The sequence below is a fragment of the Notamacropus eugenii genome, chromosome 5 (assembly GCF_028372415.1).
Source record: "Notamacropus eugenii isolate mMacEug1 chromosome 5, mMacEug1.pri_v2, whole genome shotgun sequence".
Classification (NCBI taxonomy): Eukaryota; Metazoa; Chordata; class Mammalia; order Diprotodontia; family Macropodidae; genus Notamacropus; species Notamacropus eugenii.
This window is the reverse complement of record NC_092876.1, coordinates 116909223-116934047: the sequence shown is the minus strand read 5'-3', so window position 1 is coordinate 116934047 and position 24825 is coordinate 116909223. Positions and strand designations below refer to the sequence as shown.

At 36.9% G+C, this 24825-nt stretch overlaps 1 protein-coding gene across 1 annotated transcript in view; it reads right to left on the bottom strand.

Annotated features, from left to right (window-relative positions):
- The window catches only part of DLG2 (discs large MAGUK scaffold protein 2), a 1590913-nt gene extending 1569502 nt beyond the window's left edge, over window positions 1-21411 (bottom strand). Inside the window, exon 1 of the mRNA XM_072610680.1 lies at window positions 18632-21411. Within this exon, the coding sequence (XP_072466781.1) occupies window positions 18632-18733 (102 nt within the window). The 5' untranslated portion in view covers window positions 18734-21411. The remainder of the gene's footprint in view (window positions 1-18631) is intronic.
- Window positions 21412-24825: the final 3414 nt, after the last annotated feature.

Genomic DNA, 24825 nt, shown 5'->3' with positions numbered 1-24825 from the left:
GGAAACAAAGTAGTTACTTATGTAAGCTGTGGATAGATTTCTTGGGTAATTGAGTAGAAGCAGTGAAAACACTTTGACGTTATTGCTTTAGAAATGTCCATGGGTCTCCACAGCAGCATCATGGATGTAGCCTAAATCAATTACATCCTTTAGTTCTCTTTCTTTGTCAAAATGTACCCAGATGAATGAACCTTTCTTATGATCTGTCTCATTTTCCAGCACTGACCACTAAAAGAACTCAATTCTCCATTGGTAAACCTGTAGCATATGGATTAAAGAAAATGGGTCAGGACAATTTTCAGTGGGCCAGGTCCATCACTATTGTCATATTTCTGTTGCTCCCAAAGTATGTGATTCCAGCCATTGAAAGTACAACCCTCAGGGTGATGTTGTGGATGTGAGTTTAGAAACACCTTGGTTCAAATCCTACCTCTGCTATTATGTAAACTCCCTCTGCCTCAGTTTCCTTATGTGTAAAAGAGAAGTGATCATACATGCAGTACCTAGTTCATACGATTGTTATGAGGCTTAACTGAAATAACAGCTGTAAAACATTCTACAAACTTAAAAAAACCTGCATAAATATCTACTTTTATTTTTATCATCCCTACAAAGGTCTTCCATTCCTTTCTCCAGATTGGCAAGCTAATGCAAGCTACTATTCTGCTTGTGAGAATTAGTTCCCTGTCACTAGGAATCCTTTCAGGTCTCCAACCTCACCAAGTCAGAAGAGTAGGTCCTAAGCATTCTTGCATAGCTTTTCACTGGCTGTAATTCCCTGGTAGGTGCCTGATAAAAGAAGAAATAAGCTCAAAGATGAGAAAGTTATTTCTTTGCTCTAGTCAAGAGACTTACTCATGGAATCAGTTGGGGGCAGGATTTGGGGGGCGGGGAAGGAAGATCTGGAAACATACAACAATGGACGTCATCTAACAAGAAGAAATATAAAGTCCAAATCTCAAGTTTTAAAACAACAACTGAAAAGGACAGAAGAAATCTAGCTTAATTAACAACTGTTCATGTGAAAAAATACAGGGTGATTTTAGTTTTGATGTGAAGTTAGAATGGGTAAACAGGTTTATATAGATTTGGGGTTAGAGGGGGAGAGGGAGAGGAGAAAGAGAAAAAGAGAGACAGGGAGAGTGAATGAATCAGATCTCAAAGCAGTATTTCTTTTAACTATTGGCGAGTCAAAAAGTAATGTTTTCCAGATATTTGAAGAGCTATGGTATAGAAAAAGGATAAAGTAGCTAGGTGTTACAGTAGAGAGAGTATGGGACTTGGAATGGGCAAGACTTGAGTTCAAATCCTGCCTCAAACTCTTATAAGCTATGTGAAGTTGGGCAAGTTGCTTAAATTTTGTATTAGTCTCAGTTTTCCCATCTATAAAATGGGGATAATAAAAGCACTAAACTCACTGGATTTTTATTAAGATCAAATGAAATTATATATGCAAAGCAAACTTTAAATTACTGTGTAAGTGCTGACTATTATTATTAAACATAATCTAAAGTATTTCAGTGGATAGAAATGAGATGAATAGGTAGCAGATTTCTGTTTCATAGAAAACAATAAAAAATGACAATTGGAGTTGTCAAAAAAGGAAAAGGATGTCTTATGAAGTAGTGAGTTCTCCAAAACTTAAGTCCTGTAAGTGAAGTCTATAAGACTAATTATAATATCCCCATTTTGCAGATGAAGAAACATACAAAGGTGAAGTGACTTTTTCAGGGTCAGCTAATTAATGTCTGGGACTGAATTTTAAATTATAAGGTAAGGGATTAGATTAGATGACTTCTAATTCTTTATCTACTCTATGATTCCTTAACTCAATCCAACCTTGGGTATGATTATAAGTAGATACACCAACAATCAAAGCAAATTGACTTTGAAGTCAATGGACCTGGTTCCACAAGCTGGCTAGGTCACTTACGATCTGTTTCACCTCAGTCATATCTTTTTCTCATTTATAAGATTAGTGCGTTAGACTAGAGGACCTCTGAGGTCCCTTCTAGCTTTCATTCAATGACTCCATGATCAATTCCAAAGAAACAACTCTTTCAATGAGCCATCAGCCTACACCGCACTATCCAGTCACATTCAACTATAAAATGGACTACAATTTGAGTTAATGCATTACCTCAAATATAGAGGTCGCCCTTCATATGTTTCTGTTTTCCCATTTCCCTCCAGCTCTTTTCTGTGTGAACTTTTCAAGATAAAAAATTCACAACATCAAAGCTCTGCAGGAAGCTTGCCCTCCTCTTTGGCCAAAATAAAAATCCAGTTTCTACAATAAATGAGATCATAGCAACACTACTCATACTGTTATAGATAAGGACCTGTCAGCATTTTCATTATAAAACCTTTTCCTGGGCTTTACAGACCAAACATCGCAATTTTCTGGGAGCATAACTCCTCCAGCACACACAGCTCAGAAATGAAGAAAAAATGTTTTCATTTAACAAAACCTCAAGATAGCTTCCTTGGGAATTAAGCAGGCATTAGAATTCCAAGAAGACATTTTTTTCCCTCACATGGTTATTGGGCCCTTTTAAGAGAAGAAAACACAGAAGATACAGAGGAAAACAGAGTTTACTATTATTCAAAACTAACTTTTTAAGAAGGCAGGAGCAAAAGAAGAAAAATGGTCATCTACTAGAGTATCTACTGATGATCATGATAATGACCACCCATACATTACAGTATCTTCTACCTCTGAAATGGGCTTTGTGTATCAGAACACCCTCATAAGTCTGGTATGGAATAATACACAATTTGAAAGAACTCCAGTGTTCATGGCTTGCTTCAGAGTCACATGGGGAATTCATCATCCTCTTAGTACGAGAAAGACTCTCACTCTGACTATTGCTTCTCAGTACAAGTAGAAAGGAAAGAGGCAGCATGGGACAAAGAACAATGCTGAACTACAAATCAGAAAATGTAGGGTTGGAATTCCAGTTCTGCCACTTACTAGCTTTAGTCAAAGTACTTCTTCGTTATCTGTAAAATGAAGAGAAATAGATCAATGACTCACTGTAATTTCCAGTTCCATGACGGTGCAATGTGGGGACTCTTCTCCTCCTTACCACTTACAGAATGTATAACTTGGCTTCTCCCTATTAGTGACCAGTCAGCCTCATCATCTCTGCAGTGCACAGGACCTGCCAGATATGTTTCCTGGCTCTACTGGGGAAATGCCAAAGACACATCCCTGCTTCAGATCTGCACAGAGCTACCTACTGGCATCCAATGGCATGAGAGAGGTTTTCTGCTCTCCCAACATAAAACACCAGAACTGATCCAAAGGACTCACTTTCACTCACACAATATTCTCTGCCCCTAACCCAAATAATGGTAGTAATAATAGCAATAGTAAGGAGAGGAAACGTTGTAGGGGATAGAAAATTGGTGCTGGAGGCAGGAAGACATGAGTTCAAGTTCTATTTCTGACACACTGGTTGCCTAACTCTGGGCAAATCACATTATCTCTCAGTGCTATGAGAAAATTCCTAAGTCTGTAACTTGCAGAGAAAGTATCCACCTGCATTAGCCAAGGGGAATGGGTGAAGAGGAGAAAGTACCAATTAGAAGGGATCTAGGATGCTATGGAAGAAGCTGAGAAATTCAGAGAGGAAGGTAAGCTGGGAGTCAAGTAAGAATGGCTATGGTCACTGATGAAATGGTGATCCAGGTCAGGGCCTCATCAATCAGAAGAGCAGTCTTCTAGGCAGAAAAAGTGCCAGGATGAGAAGGCTAATGGTGAGAATGTAAAGTTCAAAATGTTGAACAAGGAGTGTTAATAGCAATAATAGATAGCATTTATACAACATTTTAAGGTTTGTAAAGCACTTTATACCCATTACTTTATTTAATTCTTACAAAAGTCTTGTGAGGTCTGTACTATTAGCATCCTAATTTTACAGGTGGGGACCTAAGGCTTTGAGATGTTGTAGGTGATTTACCCAGTGTCATATAGTTATGTATCTAATTGATTTTTCATTTAGGTCTTCTTAACTCCAAGGACAGCTTTCTATCCATTATGCCACACTGCCTCCTTTATTTAAAGATGCAAATCAAACATGATTATGTCTTCTCTGATCTTTCCAGTGAGAAATGATCTTGATTTCTTCACAGAAACTTTGTAAAGTACTTTTTATCTGTCTCATACATACAGTTATTGTACCATTTTAGTAGGTATTGAATGTATTTTAATGGCCATGTTGTTCCCCATCAGTGCTTAATATAATATCTGCTCTGATGTGGTAGATAGAATGCTGGACTTGAAGTTTGGGAGACCCAAGTTCAAGTCTTGTCCCTTTGTGACAATCAGTTAAGACCCTGAACATTTTTGAACCTATTTATATTATATGTGAAATGGGGATAATAATACCTGAATCTCCCAAGATTATTGTAAAACACAAATGAGAGCATGTGGAAAGTGCTGTGCAACATTTAAAGCTCTATATAAATGTCAAATCATCATAAATGTTTATTGAATAAATGAATGAATGAGACAAGTATACTATTTCTTTCAACATCTATTTAACAACCCACTTCCCCTCCCCCTAACATAAGTAAAGAAGATTTGGATTTTACAGGAATTTCTTTGGACATCTGGCCCAGATCTTCAAACTTAAATCATGAACATATACAAGTCACTATGCACTGAAACAAGGATAGCACTTTGTATTCAAAAGAGAGCTGGACTTGGATTTAGCAAAGCTGAGATGAGATCTTGGTTCTTCCACTTACTCTCTAGTTATATAACCATGGACGGGGCACTCCACCTCTCTTGAGGTTCGGGTTTGTCATCTATACAAAGGGGGGAAATGAACTAGTTATGTGATATAGAGAACAGAGCTCTGGACCTAAAGGCAGGAAGACCTGAGTTCAAATTTGGCCTTTGATCCTTACTAACTCTGTGACCCTTGGCAAGACACTTAACTTCTGTCTGCCTCGGTTTCCTTAATTGTAAAATGGGAGTAATATGAGCAGTACTTCTCATAGTTGTTCTGAGGGTCAAATGAAATAATATGTGTGAAACAATTAACACAATGCCTAAACATTTAAAAACATTTGTCCCTTTCTTTTCTTCCTTCCCTGCATACCCCACCTTCTAGTTTTCCCCATATATGCTGTTTTCCCCCCATTAGTATATAAACTTTTTCAGGGAAAAGACTGCCTTATTTGCCTATCTTTATACTGCTAGCACTTAGCACAGGGCCTGACATACAGTAAGTGCTTAATAAATGGTTGATCATTCATTCATTGATCGTTAGGTGGTTTTGCTTAAACATTCTGGAGGAATGTCCATTGTGAGGGTAGGACCCTTTCAGTGTTTCTTGGGAACCATGCGTTGCACCAATACAAAATATATCACACCTTTGAAAAGAAAGAAATTCTAGATTACAACTGAGTACAAAAATGTGAATTATTGCTGTTATCATCTTCTCCACCCACCCCCACCCACAGAGTCGAGCATAATGCTGAGCACATAATAGGTACTAATTAATTAATATGTGAGGTACAAATAGGTACTTGGCAAAATTGCAGTATGTTTGGAGGTACTACTCTGGAATCAAATTAAGAAACTTAGTCACTGGAAAATCAGCCAATTAACATTTTAGTGTCTATTGGGTGCACAGACCCATTATTAGGCTATATCAAAATTAACATATTGCATCTAGTCTTGTTCTTAGGCAAAATACACATTTATGATATCATAAATCTCTAATTTGTTTAATGTAAAACATGGATGCTAGGCCAGTTCATTTTCTTATGACGTATAATCTATAATGAATGATTTTTTTCCAACAGCAGTCATCAGGCAAAAGGATTTAAACTACCTCAAGGATTTGAAGAAACTGCAATAAAGATAATGCAATAAGATAACTGTTTAAGAACAATTCTTGTTGCTGTTTGGTGTTGTTTCCTTTTTAAAATGTATAAATATTTTGGCTTAGTGTCCACATTTACATTCTCCAAACTCTATTTTATTTGTGAGGCAACTGGGAGCCATCACAACGGACAAGGCTTTCATTCATCCTGACCCAGTCATTTGAACTAGCATGTAAAGATAAGACAACACAATCAATCCTGTACTAGGGCACCCAGGCACATAATATGACCCAAAACATTCTTCTACATAAGCATCGATGAGAAATCCATTAACATCATAATTAATACCCCAGGAAGTCCAGGCTGTAATTTATTAGGGAGTTAAGCCATGACCTTCCAAAAACATTAATAGAGAGGAGCTTAGCACAGTGCTTTGCACATTGCTTAATAAATGTTTATTGATTGATTTACTCCCCAAAGTATGGAGATTCCATTACATTATAAAATAGTTTACTCCCCATTCCCAAATAAATTATGGAAATTTACATATTTCAATTCACCTAAAATGTATTAAGTGCCTACTATGGGCAAGGTTATTGCACTATGAGCTGAAGATAAATAGAAAATGACAAAATACCCTTTGCCTCAAGGAACTGATATTTTACTGGGAATGGAACTGACATATATAAAGGTAAGGAAACGCAGAGTATTTACAAAGTAATATCAAAGAGAGAGCACATGAAAACTAGGTTCATCAGGAAAAAGCTTCGTGTAAAATCTGTGCTTTGGAGGATGCTAGCAGTTCTGAGTCAGAGGTGAGAAAGGAGTGCATTCTATACATGGAGGACCACTTCTATTTTGTGTAGAAAGAACTAGAGAGAAGAGACATTGGATGCAGAGAGACTAAGTAGAAGGCTACTGCCTTAGTCCAGATAAAAGATGATAAAGACTTGAACTAGGGTAAAGGGTGAATTAAGTAAGAGAACGAAGAATTATGAGAGGTGCTGTGGAGGTCAGAAAACATTTATGAAAAACTGGCATTGGGAAAAATGTGAACAAGGTGGCTTCTAACCTCAAGAAGGTAACATACATAGGTACCTACAATATGATTTAAAGTATAAGTGCTAAGAAGAGATCTAAACAACATGCTATGAAAGAAATTCAGAGCACCAGATCACTTATAGAACTGGAAGTTCTGAAAGGCTGGAGGTCCTAAAATTTCTGGAAAGCTGAAATCGGGCTTTAAACAAAAGTCTCTGAACAGGCAAAGATGGGCAAGGAGACCACTGTAGGATGGTATGAGCAAAGATGCACATAAGGAGGAGAGAATGAAAACAGAGGCCAGATTGTCTGCACTAAAGAATTCATGGGCATAATAGTTTGAGGTAAGGTAGCAACCAAAGGATGAAGCCACATGGCCAAGAGGCTTGAGTGCCAGCCTAATGACTCTGTATTTTTTCTGGCAGGCAAAAGACAGAAGTGACCATTTCTGGTTCTCAGCTCTTTTATTCCCAAACACCTACACAGCTCCATTACTTAATGCACAGTTCAAGTTATGTGCCCAGGACTCCCTGGCTACAAAGCTTTGAATCAAATATTTTCAAAGGCAAATTGCTGAAATGAAATAATGTCCTCTAGCATGGATAGTGTGCTTTAAGATTTTTAAAGCACTTTATGTATGTTATCTCATTAAATGCTCACAAAAATCCTGTGAGGTGGGTGCTATCATTATCCCCTATCTTAAAGATGAAGAAAATAAGGTTCAGAGTAATGTACGTAAGTTACACAGCTGGGAAGTGTGTGAGGCAGAATTTGAACTCAGGTCTTCCCAAATCCAAGATTGACTCACCACCCATTGTGTCATCTACCAGCTTATAAGCAATGTAATAAATTATAAGACTCATCTGAAAGGCAAGATACTACAGCATAAAGATTTGGAGATAATAGTTTTGGATTCACATCTCAACTCTGAAGCTAAATAGCTATGGAAACTTGGAAGAACATCTCTATATTTTTGAGCCTTAGTTTTTTCATCTGTAAAATGGGGCTGTAGTGAACAAAGTACCCTATAAGTCTTAGACTTATCCAGAAACTGAATTGTTATTACTCACCAGGTGATTTTCTGGGCTAATCCTGAATCTTTCTAAATAAGCTCAATGTAAAAAACCTTTTTAAGCAATTCAGCTAAGTCTAGGTCATATCACAATCTTGAATTCTGTAGACGCAACAGCAATTTTTGGGGGTGGGGGTAGAGGAAGAAGGTGAATGTTTGCAGGGATTCAACCACAGTTTTTCCTGGCCTGCTTGCTAGGTACATTCTGCACTGATTTTCTCATTAGCTCATTTTTCATTTTCATTTTCCAGGTCACTTTTTTTCCTTAAGTACAAATTATATAAACTTCTAGCCATTGCTTTCTCTGACGATAACACATTCTGATATTGTGTTAATAGGTTAAGAGAGAGTCTATGAAATGAGAGGTGAACTTCAAAATAGGCAAACATTCCAAAACTTGGTTATCTACAAAAAATCTCCCCTAGATAGTTCATGCGTCTATAGAAATAACCACAAGGATCAAATTGCATATTTGGCTTCTGGGATTTCTAGACCTTTTTACTTTAACTAACCTTTTATGGCTCTTTCCCTGTCCCTTTGTTCTCCACTGTCCGTATTCACTATTCTCAGACAAGAGCATTTGATCTGTTCTCATGGTTTCTATTGTCCTCTACATGCAAATATGTCTCCAATTGCTATCTCCATCCCTGATTTTTTTTTTTTACCCTAGTTCCATCTCTTTGCAACTTTTTCAGGACATTTGCATTTGGATTCTATCACCTCATAACCAAGTGTTGGACTTGAAGTCAGGTGAGACAAAGGGTTTAATACTGTCTCTGATATTTAACTGTGCCGCTATAGGCAAATCACTCCAGCTCTCTGAGTTTGGGTTTTGTTCTCTATGCAACAGAGAATAATAATTCCTTGAATACTTACCTCACAAGGCTGTTGTAAGGATCAAATGAGGTATTTTTTAAAAGTTTTTTTTTTCAATGTCACCTAGGACAATGAAGTCCTCACCAGCATCCTACCCCAAACCTGCAAATGACTTATCGTCCCAACTTTGCAATTGCTTTCAGTGGTCCCCTTTCTATGCACTTCCTGGCTTCAAAAACTGAAATCTCAAAATCTTTTACTCTTCTACCTCCTTATAATATTATAGATATTATATTATATATATTATGTTATAGATACCTGAAAGGGGCTCAGAGGTCATCTTGTCTATCTCTCACATTTTACCAATGAGAAAACTTTTCTTCATATTTATTTGCACATTCCTATATAAGTATTTCACTCCCTCATTGGAATATAAGCTCTTTGAGAGTAGGGATCTGAATATATGCCCTAAATGTGAAATTTCATCTCATTAAAAAAATTAGGTGAATCAGGGAGAAATTACCTTTTAGATCTGTGGATGGGGAAGAGTTCATGGCTAAACAAGTGATAGAAAGAATAACAGAAAATAAAATGGACAATAGCAATTTTATACAATTTAAAAGTGTTTTTTAAAAATAAATCTAATGAAGTAAAAAGTAGAAGAGAAACGGGTAAGTAGGAAAAAAAAAAACTTGGTAGCATGTTTCTCTGATGAAATTCTCATATCCAAGGTATATATGGAACTGATTCAAATTCATAAGACTAAGAGTCATTCCCAAATAGAGAAATTGTCAAAGAACAGGCAGTTTTCAAAGGAAACTATCAACAAGCATATTTTTTAAGATGTTTTAAATCACTTATAACTACAGAATTGCAAACTGAAGTAACTTCCACTTCATACTTACCAGATTGGCAACGACAAAGAAGCAAAATTTTGGAAGGGCTGTGGGAAAACAGGTAGACTGTATATTCTTGGAGTCACTGAATTGGTTCATCTCTTCTCAAAATCAATTTGGAACTAAGTCCAGAAAATCAATAAATTGTGCATACCCTTTGACCCAGCTTTATCACTATTGAGCCCGTACCCCAAAGAAATAAAAAAAAAGAGGAACAAGGTTGATATGTTAAAAACAATAATACAGCACTTGTTTAGTGGTAGCCAAAAAATTATAAACTAAGAGGATATCCTCCTATGGGGAATATCTAAACAAACTGTGCCATAAAAAATTACAAAATGGAAAATTTCAGTCAAATGGACAATTTCAGAGAAAACTGGGAAGATTTTTATGGATTGATAAAGACAGAAGTGAGGAAAACTAGAACAAATTATATAATGCTAAAGTTTAGATAAAAACAGTCTTTAGAACTCTGATCACATGGTTCTAAAAGAATAAAGATGAAACCTTCCATTCACTTCCCTTATCAGAGAAGTGATAAACTTAAAATGCAGAGACATTTATTTTTGGATATGGTTTACACAGGATTTTGTTATTCCAGATAATGTAGATGTGTTTTCAGATATTTGTTTTTCAGGCTTTTTGTTTTTTTAATTTGTTTAACTAGGAGGGGAAGTAATGGGAGGATCATTATTTTAAAAAATACATATAACCTGAAAAATAAAATTAAGAAATCATTTTTTTAAAAAAATAGAGTTTGGATGACTAGGCAAGTTCCACTAGTAAATGAGAGTTCCAAAAACATATGAGAATAGCTCAGGCAAAAACAGGCATCATTGGATGAGGGGGAATCAGGGAGTCAAGGCTACAAAAGCAATAGATAGATAGATAGATAGATAGATAGATAGATAGATAGATAGACAGACAGACAGACAGACAGACAGACAGACAGACAGACAGACGGTTAGATAAACGGATGGATGGATGGATGGATGATAGGTAGTTAGATGGTTAGATAGATAGATGGATGGATGGATGGATGATAGATAGACAGACAGATAGATAGATAGATAGATAGATAGACAGACAGACAGACAGATAGATACCTAATTTTAAATTGAGATCCCATGAACAGGTGCTGCCTATAGTAAAAACAGCCTGGGGGTCAGTAGAAATGACTGTGTGCCTAGCTTTTCTGGGGGGAGGGGAGCTAGGGGGGTTCATTTTCCTCATTTGTAGAATGGAAGAATTGGATTTAGCAGGTTCGCAGGAAACAAGCATTTATCGAAGACCTACTATTCAGCAAGTACTTTGCTTAGGCTGAGGATTCAAATACAAGCAAAAAGAAAGGTGGTTTCTGTCCTCAAGGTGCTTGGATATTCTAATGAAGGAAGACAACATATTAAAGAGAGCTTAAAAGGAGAGAAGGAGGAAAAATGCCCATGCAGGGACACAGTGTCCAGATAGAGTCAAAAGCACAGCTGGAAGAGGGATGATACATAACCACACTGATTCTGACACCAAAATGGCAGCCTTAGAAGGAACTCACCAAGAGGAAAATTGGGCTGGCACTGGGGACTGATCTTCCAGAGTGAGAAGGTAGCTGAGCCATGGGGGCAAAGTTCAAAGAGAGTCAGAAGTATAGTCAGAAGTATAGGGACAGCTATATTATTTGTAGTTTTATTCCCAATGTACAGTACAACACCTGATACTGATTTGATACTTAGTCTTGTTGACTGAATGTTAAATGACTTGCCCAAAGTCACCTAAGTAGTAAGTGACAGAGTCAAAATTTGAACCTAGGTTTACCTATTCCACAGGGTATTTGAGAGAATCAAATGAGATAATATTTGTAAAGCTTTTAACACAGTACTGAGCACATAGTAGGTTCTTGATAAGTTCTTATTCCCTCCCTCCAACTCAAAAGTCAGTATTTTTTCTACTGCATCACTCTGCCTATTCAGATCTTTTACACAACCAGTCTACAAGACCTTCCAGTTGTGCCTCCAAAGTTCACTTCTCGTTTTCTATTCTTACACAAATTCAGGCTGCCATTATGTCCCATTGGCTTTATTTTGCTTTTCAGGTTTGTACACATTACTTCCCAGACCACATAAACAAGTCATTTTACTGCTCTAGAACCTCATTTTCCTCATCTGTAAAATAATACTTACATGTCTTCTTTCATTGGACCATCATGAATAAATCATTTTTGTACACTGAATTACTATAGAGCTATTATTATCATTTTATTCATAGAAATTGCTAACACCCATCTAGAATATTTTAAAAATACCTTCTCTTTGAGTTTTGATCTCCCCTATTCATGGTCATCCTTATGTAATATGAAAAGCTTATGCTTTTTCCAGCTTCATTGCCTATCTTTATTCTCCATATCTGAGAAATAACTTGAAAGTAAAATCCATCTGTAATGATCAGATTTTTATCACTGTCACTAAGAATTTAAATATCCTTCCACCTACCCAGATAAGTAAGTGTGAGATTTATTTCATAGATGGAAAAACTGAAACACACAGACTTGTCCCCAAGCATAGTATTACTAGAATTATCTATCTGAGAAGCTGAGGCTGCTGTCACAATATCAAGGAATCTCAGAGTTGGAAGCAGTTTAGAGATCTAAACCCAAAGTAACACAGTTAGTTAATTACTGGGGAGGGGGGATTCATAATCAGGTTTCCTGACCTCAAATCCAACTCTCCATCCACTGTATCAAACTCCACCTCTTACCTCATCTTCCCTGTATTTACAAATCAAATGAGAATCATAGTTAGTGACCATCTAATCTGTCTCACACCAGAAAAAAGACTCCCCCAGTCATTGACAGTCACTGGGACTATCAGTCTTTCAAGAAGAATTCATTTTATCAGGGCAGATAACACATGTGGGGCAAAAATAAAGAAAAAATAAGAAATCCGTGTTCTCCTGAGAGGCAGTCCATTTCACTTTTGAAAAACTGTTTGAAAGTTTTTTTTCCTCCATCAGACCCTATATTTTTACTTAGTTTTACTTTTATCCATCACATCTATTTCTGCTCATTGGGATCAAATGGAGCAAGTTCATTTCTAATATTTGATACCACACTTTCACCATCCTTGAACTCACCTATCATGTCTCTCTTGAGTCTTCTGTTCTTCAGGAAAAAAAAAAAAACAACACTCCTTGTTTCTTCAATCAATCCTTGTTGGTACCATCTCTAGTTCTTTCGCCATTCTGTTTATTTTCCTCTATATATGTTCTAACTTCTCTAATGTCTCACTGTCATTGCTAAAATGTAGTCCCCAGAACTGAATCCAGTGTTCCAGAAATGGCCTGATCAGGGTAAAGTACAGTGGAACTATTACGTCTCTAACAATGGACACTGTATCTAAAAAGCAGCCAAAGTTGTATACCCTAGTAACTTTCAGACTTGTTGCTTTATTTTATATATCTCACTCCCCTGAAATAACTTTCCCAGGGCTGAACAGTGATTCTACAAAGAAAAGCATCTTGTAAAAAAAAGTCTCTCTCCAATGTGTCCATTTTTAAAGTTTGAATTTCTATATACTGAGTATTCTCAAAACAGATTACACCAGCACAAGTTCTTGATTCATTTTGACAAGTGGCAAATGCCTATAAGTATCTAAAAGCTGTCTTTAAACTGATTATTTTGAGGTAAATAGAATTGTTATCCCTAGGCAATTAGTTAACACAGATTATTTTAAGCACAGAATTATATTGCCAACTGACATGGATGATACAGAAAGTTACTAGTTACTAGTAACTACAGAAGCAATTACAGAGAATTAAAATATTTTGTGTGGCTTCACAGAGCAACACTAGGACCAATGGATATGAAGTTCAGCTCAACAGATTTTAATTCATAGAAAGAAGAATCATAATACACAACTGTAACTCATTTTCTATTTCACCATATGGCTTACAAATTGATGTCCTCACAACAACCCTATGAAATGGGTCATGCAAGTATTACACATGTGTGAAGGAGCTATGAATCTATCCAAGGAACTCCATCCACTGGCACAGATCAAAATGCCCCTGTGATTTAGTAGCTAAACCCAAAGAAGTTGCCTGAAGCATAAAGAGACTAAATTACTTACTTAGTATAATGATCTAGTCAATATCAAAAATGGGATTTGACCCTCAGTTTCTTAATTCAAAGTCTAGCATTCATTGTTATATAGGTATTATTTTTATAGATGAAATAATGGAAGCTCAGTGAGCTTAAGTGACTTGTCTTAGTTCGCTTAGTTTCCCAGTAAGTGGCAAACCAGGGGCTGACAACACAGGCCTTCTCTTTCCTCTACCTCAAACTGTTTCTCAATATGAAGAAATTTGGAGAGAACAAAGGTAAGTAGGGAAGAGACAAGAGAAAGGAGAAAGAACAGCAAGCTACTTTTTCCCTTCTGGACAAGGCAAACTTGATCTCTATTCCTCTCAAGTCCCAGAGTCATTCTTTTTTTCCTCTCTGGAGGACTTTTATATATCTAAGCAAGTTTTTTCAGCACTTGCAAACTGGACAGCTCCAGAATATAGTATTTATTCCTCCAAGCCTCCTGTGCCCTGGCCATAGATTAATCAATTCAATTCAGCACATATTTATTGAACATATAACATGTGAAAAACACAACCGCTCCAAATGCTGGGTGGGACACATAGTGTAGAAAAGTTATGGTACCTTCCTTAATGTTTCTTGCAAAGTTGATCAAAGATTCTTTAAAAATTGCGATATTTACTTTTGCTCTTATGCAATATCTTACATCCTCCTCATGAACATAATTATTATTTCAATATAGAGTCTTCCAATATAATGGAGGTTAAAAGATTTCCCAAGGAAGTTGTAAGCTCCCCATCACTATAGCTATTTAAATAAACCATCTATCAGGAATCATAGACCTAGGGCAAGGACTCTTAGACTGATGCCCTTCAGTTTACGGATGATGAAACTGAGGTATAGAGAAGTTAAGGGACTCACTCAAGATAATTTAGGTTATTTAGAAGTGCTGGCATTCAAATCTAGGATATTCAACTATTAACTCCCATGCCAAAATGCCTCCCAAAATTGTATTACATTTTATTACAGTGTAATACTTATAATTGCAATGTACAATAAGAAAATTTTGAAAGGTTATTAAGTCAGATCACAAAAAAAAAAAATACACTGGTAAAAGGCATCTCAAAAAATTGAGTTATCCTTATATATACATGCTGGATTGTTGTTGTTTTTTTTTTTTTACTGCTATTCAATCTGTTTTATTCTCTTAAACTGAAGTATGTTCACTATCTTTTCTTTAAAAGCACACTTTCTTTTAAAGGAGAAATCAGATAAAATATTTAATATAAAGTTTTATTTTAGAACTATAAAGTCAAAATATATGCACTTTCTCCTAACAGGATCTGAAAATCATGAGAATGCTTAAGGCAATCAAAGAAACCTCTTTGAAAACGTGCTCAAAGGCATGAATGCAAATTAGATACCATTCCCTAGGCCAATGGCCTATCTTACTAGATTGGTGATTTGTGTTTAATTTCCCTTGTCTAATAATTCACCTTTACTAATTATCACTTAATACTTTGAAATTAATTTTAAATATTTGTTGGAATGAATGTTAACCTGAAACTATTACTTGTGTGCAATATAGCATTATATTCAAGATGGAGGTGGTGGAGGTATAGAAGAATAACTCCCTATTTTTTGGTGTGGATATGCATGTATGAAAATCTCAAAACTGACCAGTATCTTCAAAATTTGAATGCTCAGCCTTCAGAGATTTTTAGTAGAGTACAGATTGATCTAAAGGACACCTCTGAGGCATCCTCTTGTTCTGAGATTCCATGATTAATAGGATGATGGATATAGATGCTATTTAGTCTTAGTTCATTGAATAGATAAGAAAATTTAGGTCCAGAGAGATTAACTAACTTACTTAAAGTCATAAAGAATCTACTGACAGTGGAAGAATTTGAATTCAGGTGCTCTCACTTCAAAATGTATTGATCTTACCAGTTTATCCCTCATTCCTTCTAAATTTCCCAGCAAATACTTGAACACCTTCAATATCTAAAGGTTAATAAGATGGCCTATTGTATTTTAATAATTTTGATTTTTACAAAGTACTCTCTTTATACTGAGTAAAAATCCAATTCTTTTAAATATACACTCACCAGTCCTGTGGTTGCTGTTTGGGAAAACAAAATTAATCTTTCTCACCTGATTACTCATCAGATATTCAAGACAGAAATTATGACTTCCTACAAATCTATTCTCTAACATAAACAAGCTAAATAAACAATCTCAAATGTCATGATTTCCATCCCCCTAACAATGCTGACTAGCTTATCCTGGATAAGCTTCAGATTATTAATGCCCATCCTAAAATGTGGTCTCTAAAGCCCTAATTACAAAGTCATACCATTGAAAAGAACTGTGATATCAATACTTTGGTGAAAAGATATCTAGTTTAACTAACGTTGTCACTTTACGAGTAAGTCAACTGAGAAGCCCAATTAAGAAACTTTTCTAAGATCGTACAATTAATAAGGGGTTGAGATGGTATTCAAATCCAAATCTCCATGTCTAGTAATCCATGACTATACCATGCAGCCCTTAACTACTTTATGACCACAATTAATACATACAGCTTCTGACAACCCCATAAACTCTTTAAATGGGGAGAAAAAAAAGAATCAAGTTGTCAGAATAATAACTGATCCCCCACTGACAAACCTCATTCAGTAGGGAACATAGTGGTTCAAAAGTTACTAAAAGTGAAACTTAACAGATCTTAGGAGACATATGTGCATATATGTATATATGTGTATCTTTATCTATATCTGTATATCTCTATCTATCCATATGTCAGAAACATCAGTATTGGAAATTAACTTAAAATGGATATTAGAACACAGAACTGATAATATTTAAGCTAGAAGGTATCATATAACAGAATATCTGACTATAGAAGAATCTTAGAGGTGAAAAATATTAGATATAATGAATTCCATTAACCTTATTTTTCAGATGAGTAAACTAAGACCCTTGGTACATGACTTGACCTAGGTTACATAGGCAGGAAGTAGGAAAATAAATGTAGTAAATCCAACTTGCTATTCACTTATACCTTGTTATCTCCCACAGGTCTACCAAAATCATTCAGGTTAACAAATCATTTTAAAATAAGTGGATTTTTACATTGTTTTTGTTTTAAATGCATCATAATTTTCCATGTCCCTACCTCTACTCCAAAAGCCATCCCATATAACAAATAGCATTTTTGTAAGAAAGAAAAAGAGGGGAAAAATCAGTACCATCAATCAATACATAGAAAAAGCCTGAAAACATGTGCAATATGAAACACCTGTAGACTTCCCACCTTTATGAAGCGCTGGGTTGGGGAGTGTCTTCTTGTGTCTCTTAATTGGAATTGTAATTAATCTTTATACATTGCTACATTCATTTTGATGTGTGTATATTGTTCTATTTTTCTAGTTGTAGCCTTCTTGTCAACAAACTTTTATTAACCAGATAGCTAGGGAGGAACAATGTATAAATAAGAGAAAGTCATCTCCCTCATTGAGCTTTGAGTCTAAAATGTGAGTAAAAAGTATAGATCTTGCTGTGTGGCCAGGAGTTAGTCACTTAATCTTCCTGACTCAGTTTCCTCATCTGTAAAAACAGGCATAATAATAGCTGCAGTTCCTCTACCTCACAAAGTTGTTGGTGAGCTTCAAATGAGCTGATGTCTGCAAAGAGTTGTACTATGCAAACTTTAAAGTACTATAAAAATATCACTTATGGCACACATGATAAATTCATTAACGATTTGTAAAACAAAGAGCAGGTTGTATTCATGTTACTGCCTGAGGTGGTCTCTCCGCCTGAATTCTGTTTTTTACAATGAGTCTCTTATGAGAAAATTGAACACCCGTGATTTTCAGTAACTGAGAAAAAGTGAACTTGTCTATTTCTGATCATATGTATTGAAGCTTATTACTATTATTATTTTAAGAGTACAGGAGAGGCATATACCAGCATTTTCCATAGAAAAGGAAGAGTTAAAGTCTTCTACGGAAAAGAAAGTAGACACAGGCACTAAGAACATTGCTGCTGAATGATGACTGATAGCTCAGTAACCAGAGACGTTGTCACAGTGGAAGTACCAGTATCCAGAGGATCAAACATCTCGGATACACTGGCAACTCAAATAAAACATTTCAGCTCTGCAGAAGTGAAGGCTAAAGCTCCCGAAAAACCTCTAAGCTTAATTTTCTAGAGAATGAAAAGCACCTGGGGTGGGTCAGTCATTAGCTGAAAACTTCCCGGGTAACTGCGCCACCCTTAGATTTGTTTCCCCTGTGGGGGTTTCACACTGACTTTATAAAACCCAAAGGGAAAACATTTAGGAGAGTAAATAAAGGTAAATCAACACTTACAAAATCAAATAAGCGCGGAAACAAACCTTTGCAAAGTAGAATTTTGTAAACTGCTGTCTCCAGATTCAGCCACCAGTCACATCACAGACACCAGCAACGCCCCCCACTCCCCACCTCCAGGCAAGATTAAGCCCTCATTTGTTCTGGGTTACAGAATAATTGGTAACCTGTCTAGAGCTCATGAGAGAGTGTCAGGAATCCCACTTTCATTAACTAAGTGTCAAGCGAAATCTCCATAATTTCGAAATCGACAACAGTCATTCAGCTATCCTAGGCTTAGAGTATTCTGTGCATTAACAGTCCCTCTCCACCTGCCCAGTCACCTCCGGGTCACTATCATTTCAAACACCACAAATCGCCCAGCATAAATGTAGTTTCCCTCTGGCCCCGGTTCCCCTCTTATACGAAGAGAAAGACTTCTATGCACCCGGTCTGAGTAATAAAAGAATTTTCATTGAGTCCCTGAGGTTGTAGGTAGCATGCATGGACTATAGATTATTAACCCATGTCCTACCTTGCATCCAAACATCAACGACAACGTGTTGTTGGTGCAGGCAACTTTGCAGTGGCAAATCATTGGTGTGAAACAGTCAGGGTTCTTAACAATAGGGGACATTCCTTCAGGGCCGCAGCACTGACAGGTTACTGTGGGACGACAACAAGACGCTCCCACAGCACATGGATTGGCGGCATATGCCGCTCAGCAGCTCTCTGCTTTTTTCCTGCTGGTCAGAGGAAGCTTGCTGGAACCGCTCCCTATGTCCCACTCCATCGCTTCTCGGTTCTGCTGGGCTCTGCTCTGCTCTCTACTCCTCGCCTTTCCTGGGTGGCGAGGGATGAATCAAGGATGCAGCATTGAGCGGAGGACCTCTGTCTGCGTTTTCCTGACACCAGGGAATTAGTTTGGGATTTTTTTTTTTCACCCTGGGAAGAAGGTTGGCTTTTTTTTTAACGTTGAAATTGGAGGAGGCAAAAAAAAAAAAAAAGAAAAAAAAGAAAAGGAAGCGAGGTGGGTAGGGTTAAAAGTAGGTGGAGCCGTATTAGCATGTAAAAGGATGTGACCGCCCACTCTCCACGATCACAGAAGAGTGTCATGAGAGCTGAAGTGGGCTGAAATTATTCCATCGGAAGAAAAATACTGCAGCTCCTGATTTGGTAAAAAGCCAGTGTCTTGCTGCAATCCATAGTCATGGAGGGGAGGGAGGGGAGAAGAAAGCTGAGGAGAGAAAGCAAGGAGGGGGCCAGTGGGATGCGAAGCTACTTCTCTGAGACCGAATTTTCTCTATGCATTCCAAAGAGGATTCCCTGCCCAGGGCGGGGGCTGCAGGGGGCGCACAAAATCAATTGAGTCACTGCCCCGGAGGAGCTCTGACCTTTAAACGCTGTCAGGGAGATGGATCTCAGCATGAAGCCAAAAGCCAACTGTACTACATACGGAAAGATGAAAATCGCCGGAGCTAGAGTTTGCTTCGGGAGAAAACCTGGTTACAAGTAACATTTACCCAAGCCTCACCAGCCCCGCGGGATCATTCACCAGGCACGCATTTACAAAGAGACACCCTGATGGATCACAGTCAGCTGCGAATGAGTCTATAAAGTTGATTGGGAAAGACGCCAGTGGGGAGCTGAGATTGTGGGGCAGAAGCGCTGCTTCCGAGGTACTGTATCTCCCCTCAGCGGCCGCTGGACATTCAGGGCTCCCAATTGGGCTTTGGAGCTCATGCTTGAAGGTTAGGGGCTTTTGGAAGAAGGAAAGGTCTTTTCTGGGATTGTTACCTTTTTAACTGGATCTGGAGACCAAACCTAGGGCTGGAATTCCAAGTATGAATGAAATATACAATGGTCAATATATTCCCTTCTCCCAATCCCTAGTTAGTGGTGATTTTTGTTTATAATAGTAGTTGCATACTGCAAAAAAAAAAAGAAAAGAAAAGAAAAAAGGAATGAAATCTATATGTATACACACGTGAAGGATATATGTGTGTCTATGTGCATAAGCATGTACATGTGGGTATGTATGCTAGGTGTTAAGTAACAAAAAAGTCTGAAGAATAAAGTTTGGAGATAAAAGCGGCATATGAATGATAAAATTTAATCCATCACAAACTTTTTATTCCCACATCAATCACTCACTCCTACTTAAGTCCCACTACAATTAATATCTGGCATTTCTGATATCCTGCCCACATGATAATGAACTCCTAGAGAAAAGACTTTTTTTTTTTCCTTTTCCAACACAACAATGAGCAGATTCTTATTCTAGTGTGGGGGCTTACGGTATAAAGCAGGTGGAAACCGTGGTTCCTATCTATCAAGGATTTTCACTCTAAAAGCTGACAATATTGGCCAAGACACTTTAAAAACAAATGAAGAAATAGGTATTGGTTGAAGTGAGTGGAGTAAATGAAAACAATTCTCTGATTAAAAAAAGACAAAGGGACTTCAGGTCCATTTTGCCTGTTTTATCTAGCAGTTTAAATTTACAGCTGCCAGATGTTACCTTCTGAGAGCTCCCGAATACAGCTTCACAAACTTTCCAAAGGGGCGATGGATTCTCAATAAGATGTTCCAGATTTCCTTAATTCCCTTAGGCTATAAATGTAGATTTCACACTCTCATGAAAGTACTGTGAGTTACCCATGGTGCTGTTCCAAAAGTCTGTGACAAGCTCTCCCAAATTATACAAAGTTTCTTCTGACCTGTCATTTCAGGTCAGTATCAAAAGCTGCCTCTTCTGAAGTGATTTCCCTAATTTACCATTTACATTGGTTAGTATTTGCTGTGGCCTGGGGATCTAAATGAAAAATCTGCATATTTTATCAGCTTCTCCTCCCTCCCAGTGTAACTTGAATTGGCCTGACAGAAGCTATATTTCTATTTGCATTTTTATTTACAGCTTGTTTTCTTTCAAGTATTGCCTCTCCTGAGCAAATGTTGGTGTAAATTTAGAAGTAAAAAAAATGTGGTTTCCATGACAATGCATTCCATAGCTACAGCTAGCAACCACTATCATTAAAAAATGAATCACACGGTTACCTTAAGATATGAATACATTGAATTATTAGTTTGAAAAGTAGTCATTTGGCATGGGCGTGTACTGCAATATTTTTAGTTGGGGACATTACCAGGGGATGCCAGAAGATGATGTATGCATTTTAATAGTCAAAATGGCCATGGCAATAAGACATTTTGATGATTAGTAAATTTCACAGTTCTCAATATTCAACTCCTTTTCAAAATGATAGAGTGAATCCTGCACCATTAGATTGCTTTTTGTCCATATCAGCCCTCCTAAACAGATTCACAACTTCATATATCAGATTTTGCAATATACCAAAATTGATGAAAATCTTCTGTTTTTACTTTGATCAGAAAGGTGAGGAACAAGTGTGTGTGGGGGGGTATTGTTAATCATTTACTTTTCTTTTAGCTAATGTTGCAATCTGTCCACCTAAAAATTCTGTATTTATGAAAAGTAGGTATCAGAGAATCACAGAATCTTAAGAATTTGAAGGAAACTTCAAAGTAGCTTAGTACAGACAGCCCTTTGCCTTATTACGAGGCCAAAAACCTGTAGCCTTTGTTTTGGAGGGAGAGCATCCAAAGATTAGGTAAGTTTTTAGTCATACTAAAAAGAATAAGACCAAAGATGATAATGTTATATTTCTATAGTGCCATTTATTTTTATTTTTTAAAAATATTTTCTACATTTATAATTTCATGTCTAAGAGACAATATGGATTGGTGTGTAGAATGCCAACTCTGAAATCAAAATGACCTGTGTTTAAGAGATGGCTCTGGCATATTGTGCTTGTGTGTCTAGACAAATCACCTACTCTCTCAGTGCCCCCCTTGACAACTCTCTAAGATTAAATGGTGCAGATATGCATTAGGAGAAGGAGATTCCTCATAGATGAGCTTTTTTTACAACAATGAAACAACAAAGCCTCAATCTTCCCTCCCCCCAAACACCCCTCAAAAACACACACACACACACACACATATTCTCATTTCTAATCTGTATCAATACCTTCCAGAAATCCTCCCCTAATGCTAACTTAGGCTGCAATTAAGCCTCTTCTTTTTTTGGTCATAGGATCATAGATTTAGAGCTGAAACAGGCTTTGGAAGTAACAACCTCTTAAGGTAAGTAGTAGTGTCAGAATTTGAACTCAGACCCTCTTACTCCAAATCTAGCACTCCTTTAAACTATACCACTTGTCTTCAATAGAGATAAAAGCAAGGAATATAGAGAATTAGAGACCGAAGTGAGCCTTAAAGATGATATATTGTCCCTTATTTTACAGGTGAGAAAACTGAGGCTCAAGGAAGTAAAATGATTTGCCTAAATTCACACTGTCAGTTAATGGGCAGAATAAGGAATAGTAAGATTTAGAATCAAAAGGAACCTCACCAAGCAACTAGTTCAACTCATACCCCAAAAGAATTTCACACAGCTCCTGATAGTATGAACTATTTTAAAATGTGCCATGCCTTGCTGCCTTTCAATTCACCTGATGGCCCCTTGGTTCCACGTATTCACCTGGTGACAGTATTATTCATACTGTGACACCTCATTTCCCCTTCCTCAAACTTCAAATTTCTCCAAGAGCAAAGGTCAGGAGATGAAGGGTTTTTTTCTTTCAGAATTTTATCTCAGAGAAGGGACTACTTCATATCCTACTGGATGAAGGAGCTCATGTCCATTATATGACAGTGAAAAACAACAAAAGTGCTAGGAAATCCTTCACTCTGTTTTTATGCTCTCCTTACCCATCTGTGAAATAAAAGCACACTGGTCTTTGGGAGCAAGTATGGTGAAAGCATCTCAATTTCGAGATTATGGCAGCATATTTTAGGAATTCTGTGATGGAAATACGTTTCACTTTAAAAATAATGGTATATGGTTGCTCTAAGTTCCTTCTTGACAAATTGATTTCACTTTTCAGTTAGGTTACATATTATTAGCACCACAGTTGTCTTTTCTAACTTTCAAGACTAAATGAAACAACTTACTTTTCCATAACTTTATTATGGAGCCTTTCAAGAAGGGGCTCTTAGCTAACTCTGACAAAACTATCTGATTATTACTGAAAGACATAATCATACTATTGAAAAAAAATGAAAACAGTCACTATTTTTATTCTTCTCATTTCCCCTATCATTTTTATTGAATTTCCAATAATACAAAAGAATTTATAATGCTTTGATGCTTCAGTGGATCTCTGATCTTATAATTGTGTACACTCCCTCAACTGGTACTAATGTCAATCCAAAGTCTATTCAGAAACTACCTTCTGAATCAGGTTGTTGACTTCCCTAATCTGCCTTTCTTTTCTCCAGCCTTTGCTTTCAATTCTAGTAATCTCTACGAAAGCACCATTTATGCCAGTAAGGTCTTCCTTGCCTTGCCTAAGATATCATCAGTTTTAGTAATATTTTCTAGACTGCTTACAGAACTATCATTTGTGCCCATGTGAATCACCAGAAATGAATAGTAGTCATCACATTTGAACAGTCTCGGGAGGTTGTCAGATCTTATTTCTGGGTGAATGCCCTGAGGAAGAAGACAGCAGACCTCTTTGCTGTTAATGTCAAGAATAGTTAATGTAGTTGCGTCTCTGATTGTATCACCTTATAGCAACAATGGAGATGTTTGCATCACTTTAAGTGTTAAGTCATATGTGTGTGTGTGTTTAGCACAAACATTAATTTTCCATCATAAAGAAAAAGTTTTATTATATTTAACTGCTCCCAGACACAGAACCCAATTTCTTAACATAAATATTCTCTTGGTGATAATCCATAGCTGTCTATCCGTAGAATAAAATACAATCTCCAAAGAATTGAAATATTAACAATAACAGTGATGACAGCCAGCAATTGTAGAACACTTTTAGATTTACAAGGTGAATCTTTATAGAACTTTAAGGTTTACAAAAAATTTATGTATGTTATTTCATTTGATCTCTACAGCAACCCTGGGAGATAGGTGAACTTGGAGTCTGAAAAAACTACAATTTGAATCATTATGTGACCCTGGACAAGTCACTCAACCCCTCTGAGCTTCAATTTCCTCATCTGTAAAATGGTGGTGGTTGTTGACCTTCCTTCTCAAAGAGGATGAAGAGGATCAATAATCACCACTACATTACAGATGAGGAAATGAAACTCAGATAGGTTGAGTGACTTGTCCAGGGTCACAGTGATTCAAACTAAAGTTTTTTCAGACTCCAAGTTCAAAACTCTATTCCTGATAGACCTAGCTGCAGAAGTAACCCAAAGGGAAATGGAAAGATACCTAAGGAGATATATGGAATATTGGAAAGAGCACTTAATTGGGAACTAGTCAGCCAGGGTCCAAATTCTGGTTTTTCTACTTAATGTCTGTGTGACCCCTGGACCTCAGTTTCTTACCTATTAAAAGAAGGTGCTAGCCTAGATTATTTCTGAATTCCTTCCATTCTAAATCTATAATCCTCTGAAGTGGATATAGCACATTACCAAGGGCAATTTTGGGGGAAAGAACTGGCGTAAACAATATCATCCCAAAGATATTTTGCTAGAAAATAGGATGATTTAGTAATGCTGTGAAGGCTATGGACAAGAGATGCACAGATTGAGTGTTGTTCCCTTACCCCTAGAATGTGAAAAGACTTGGAGGAAGGTCTCCAGTATATTGAATTAATATGATAAGGAGGTTATATG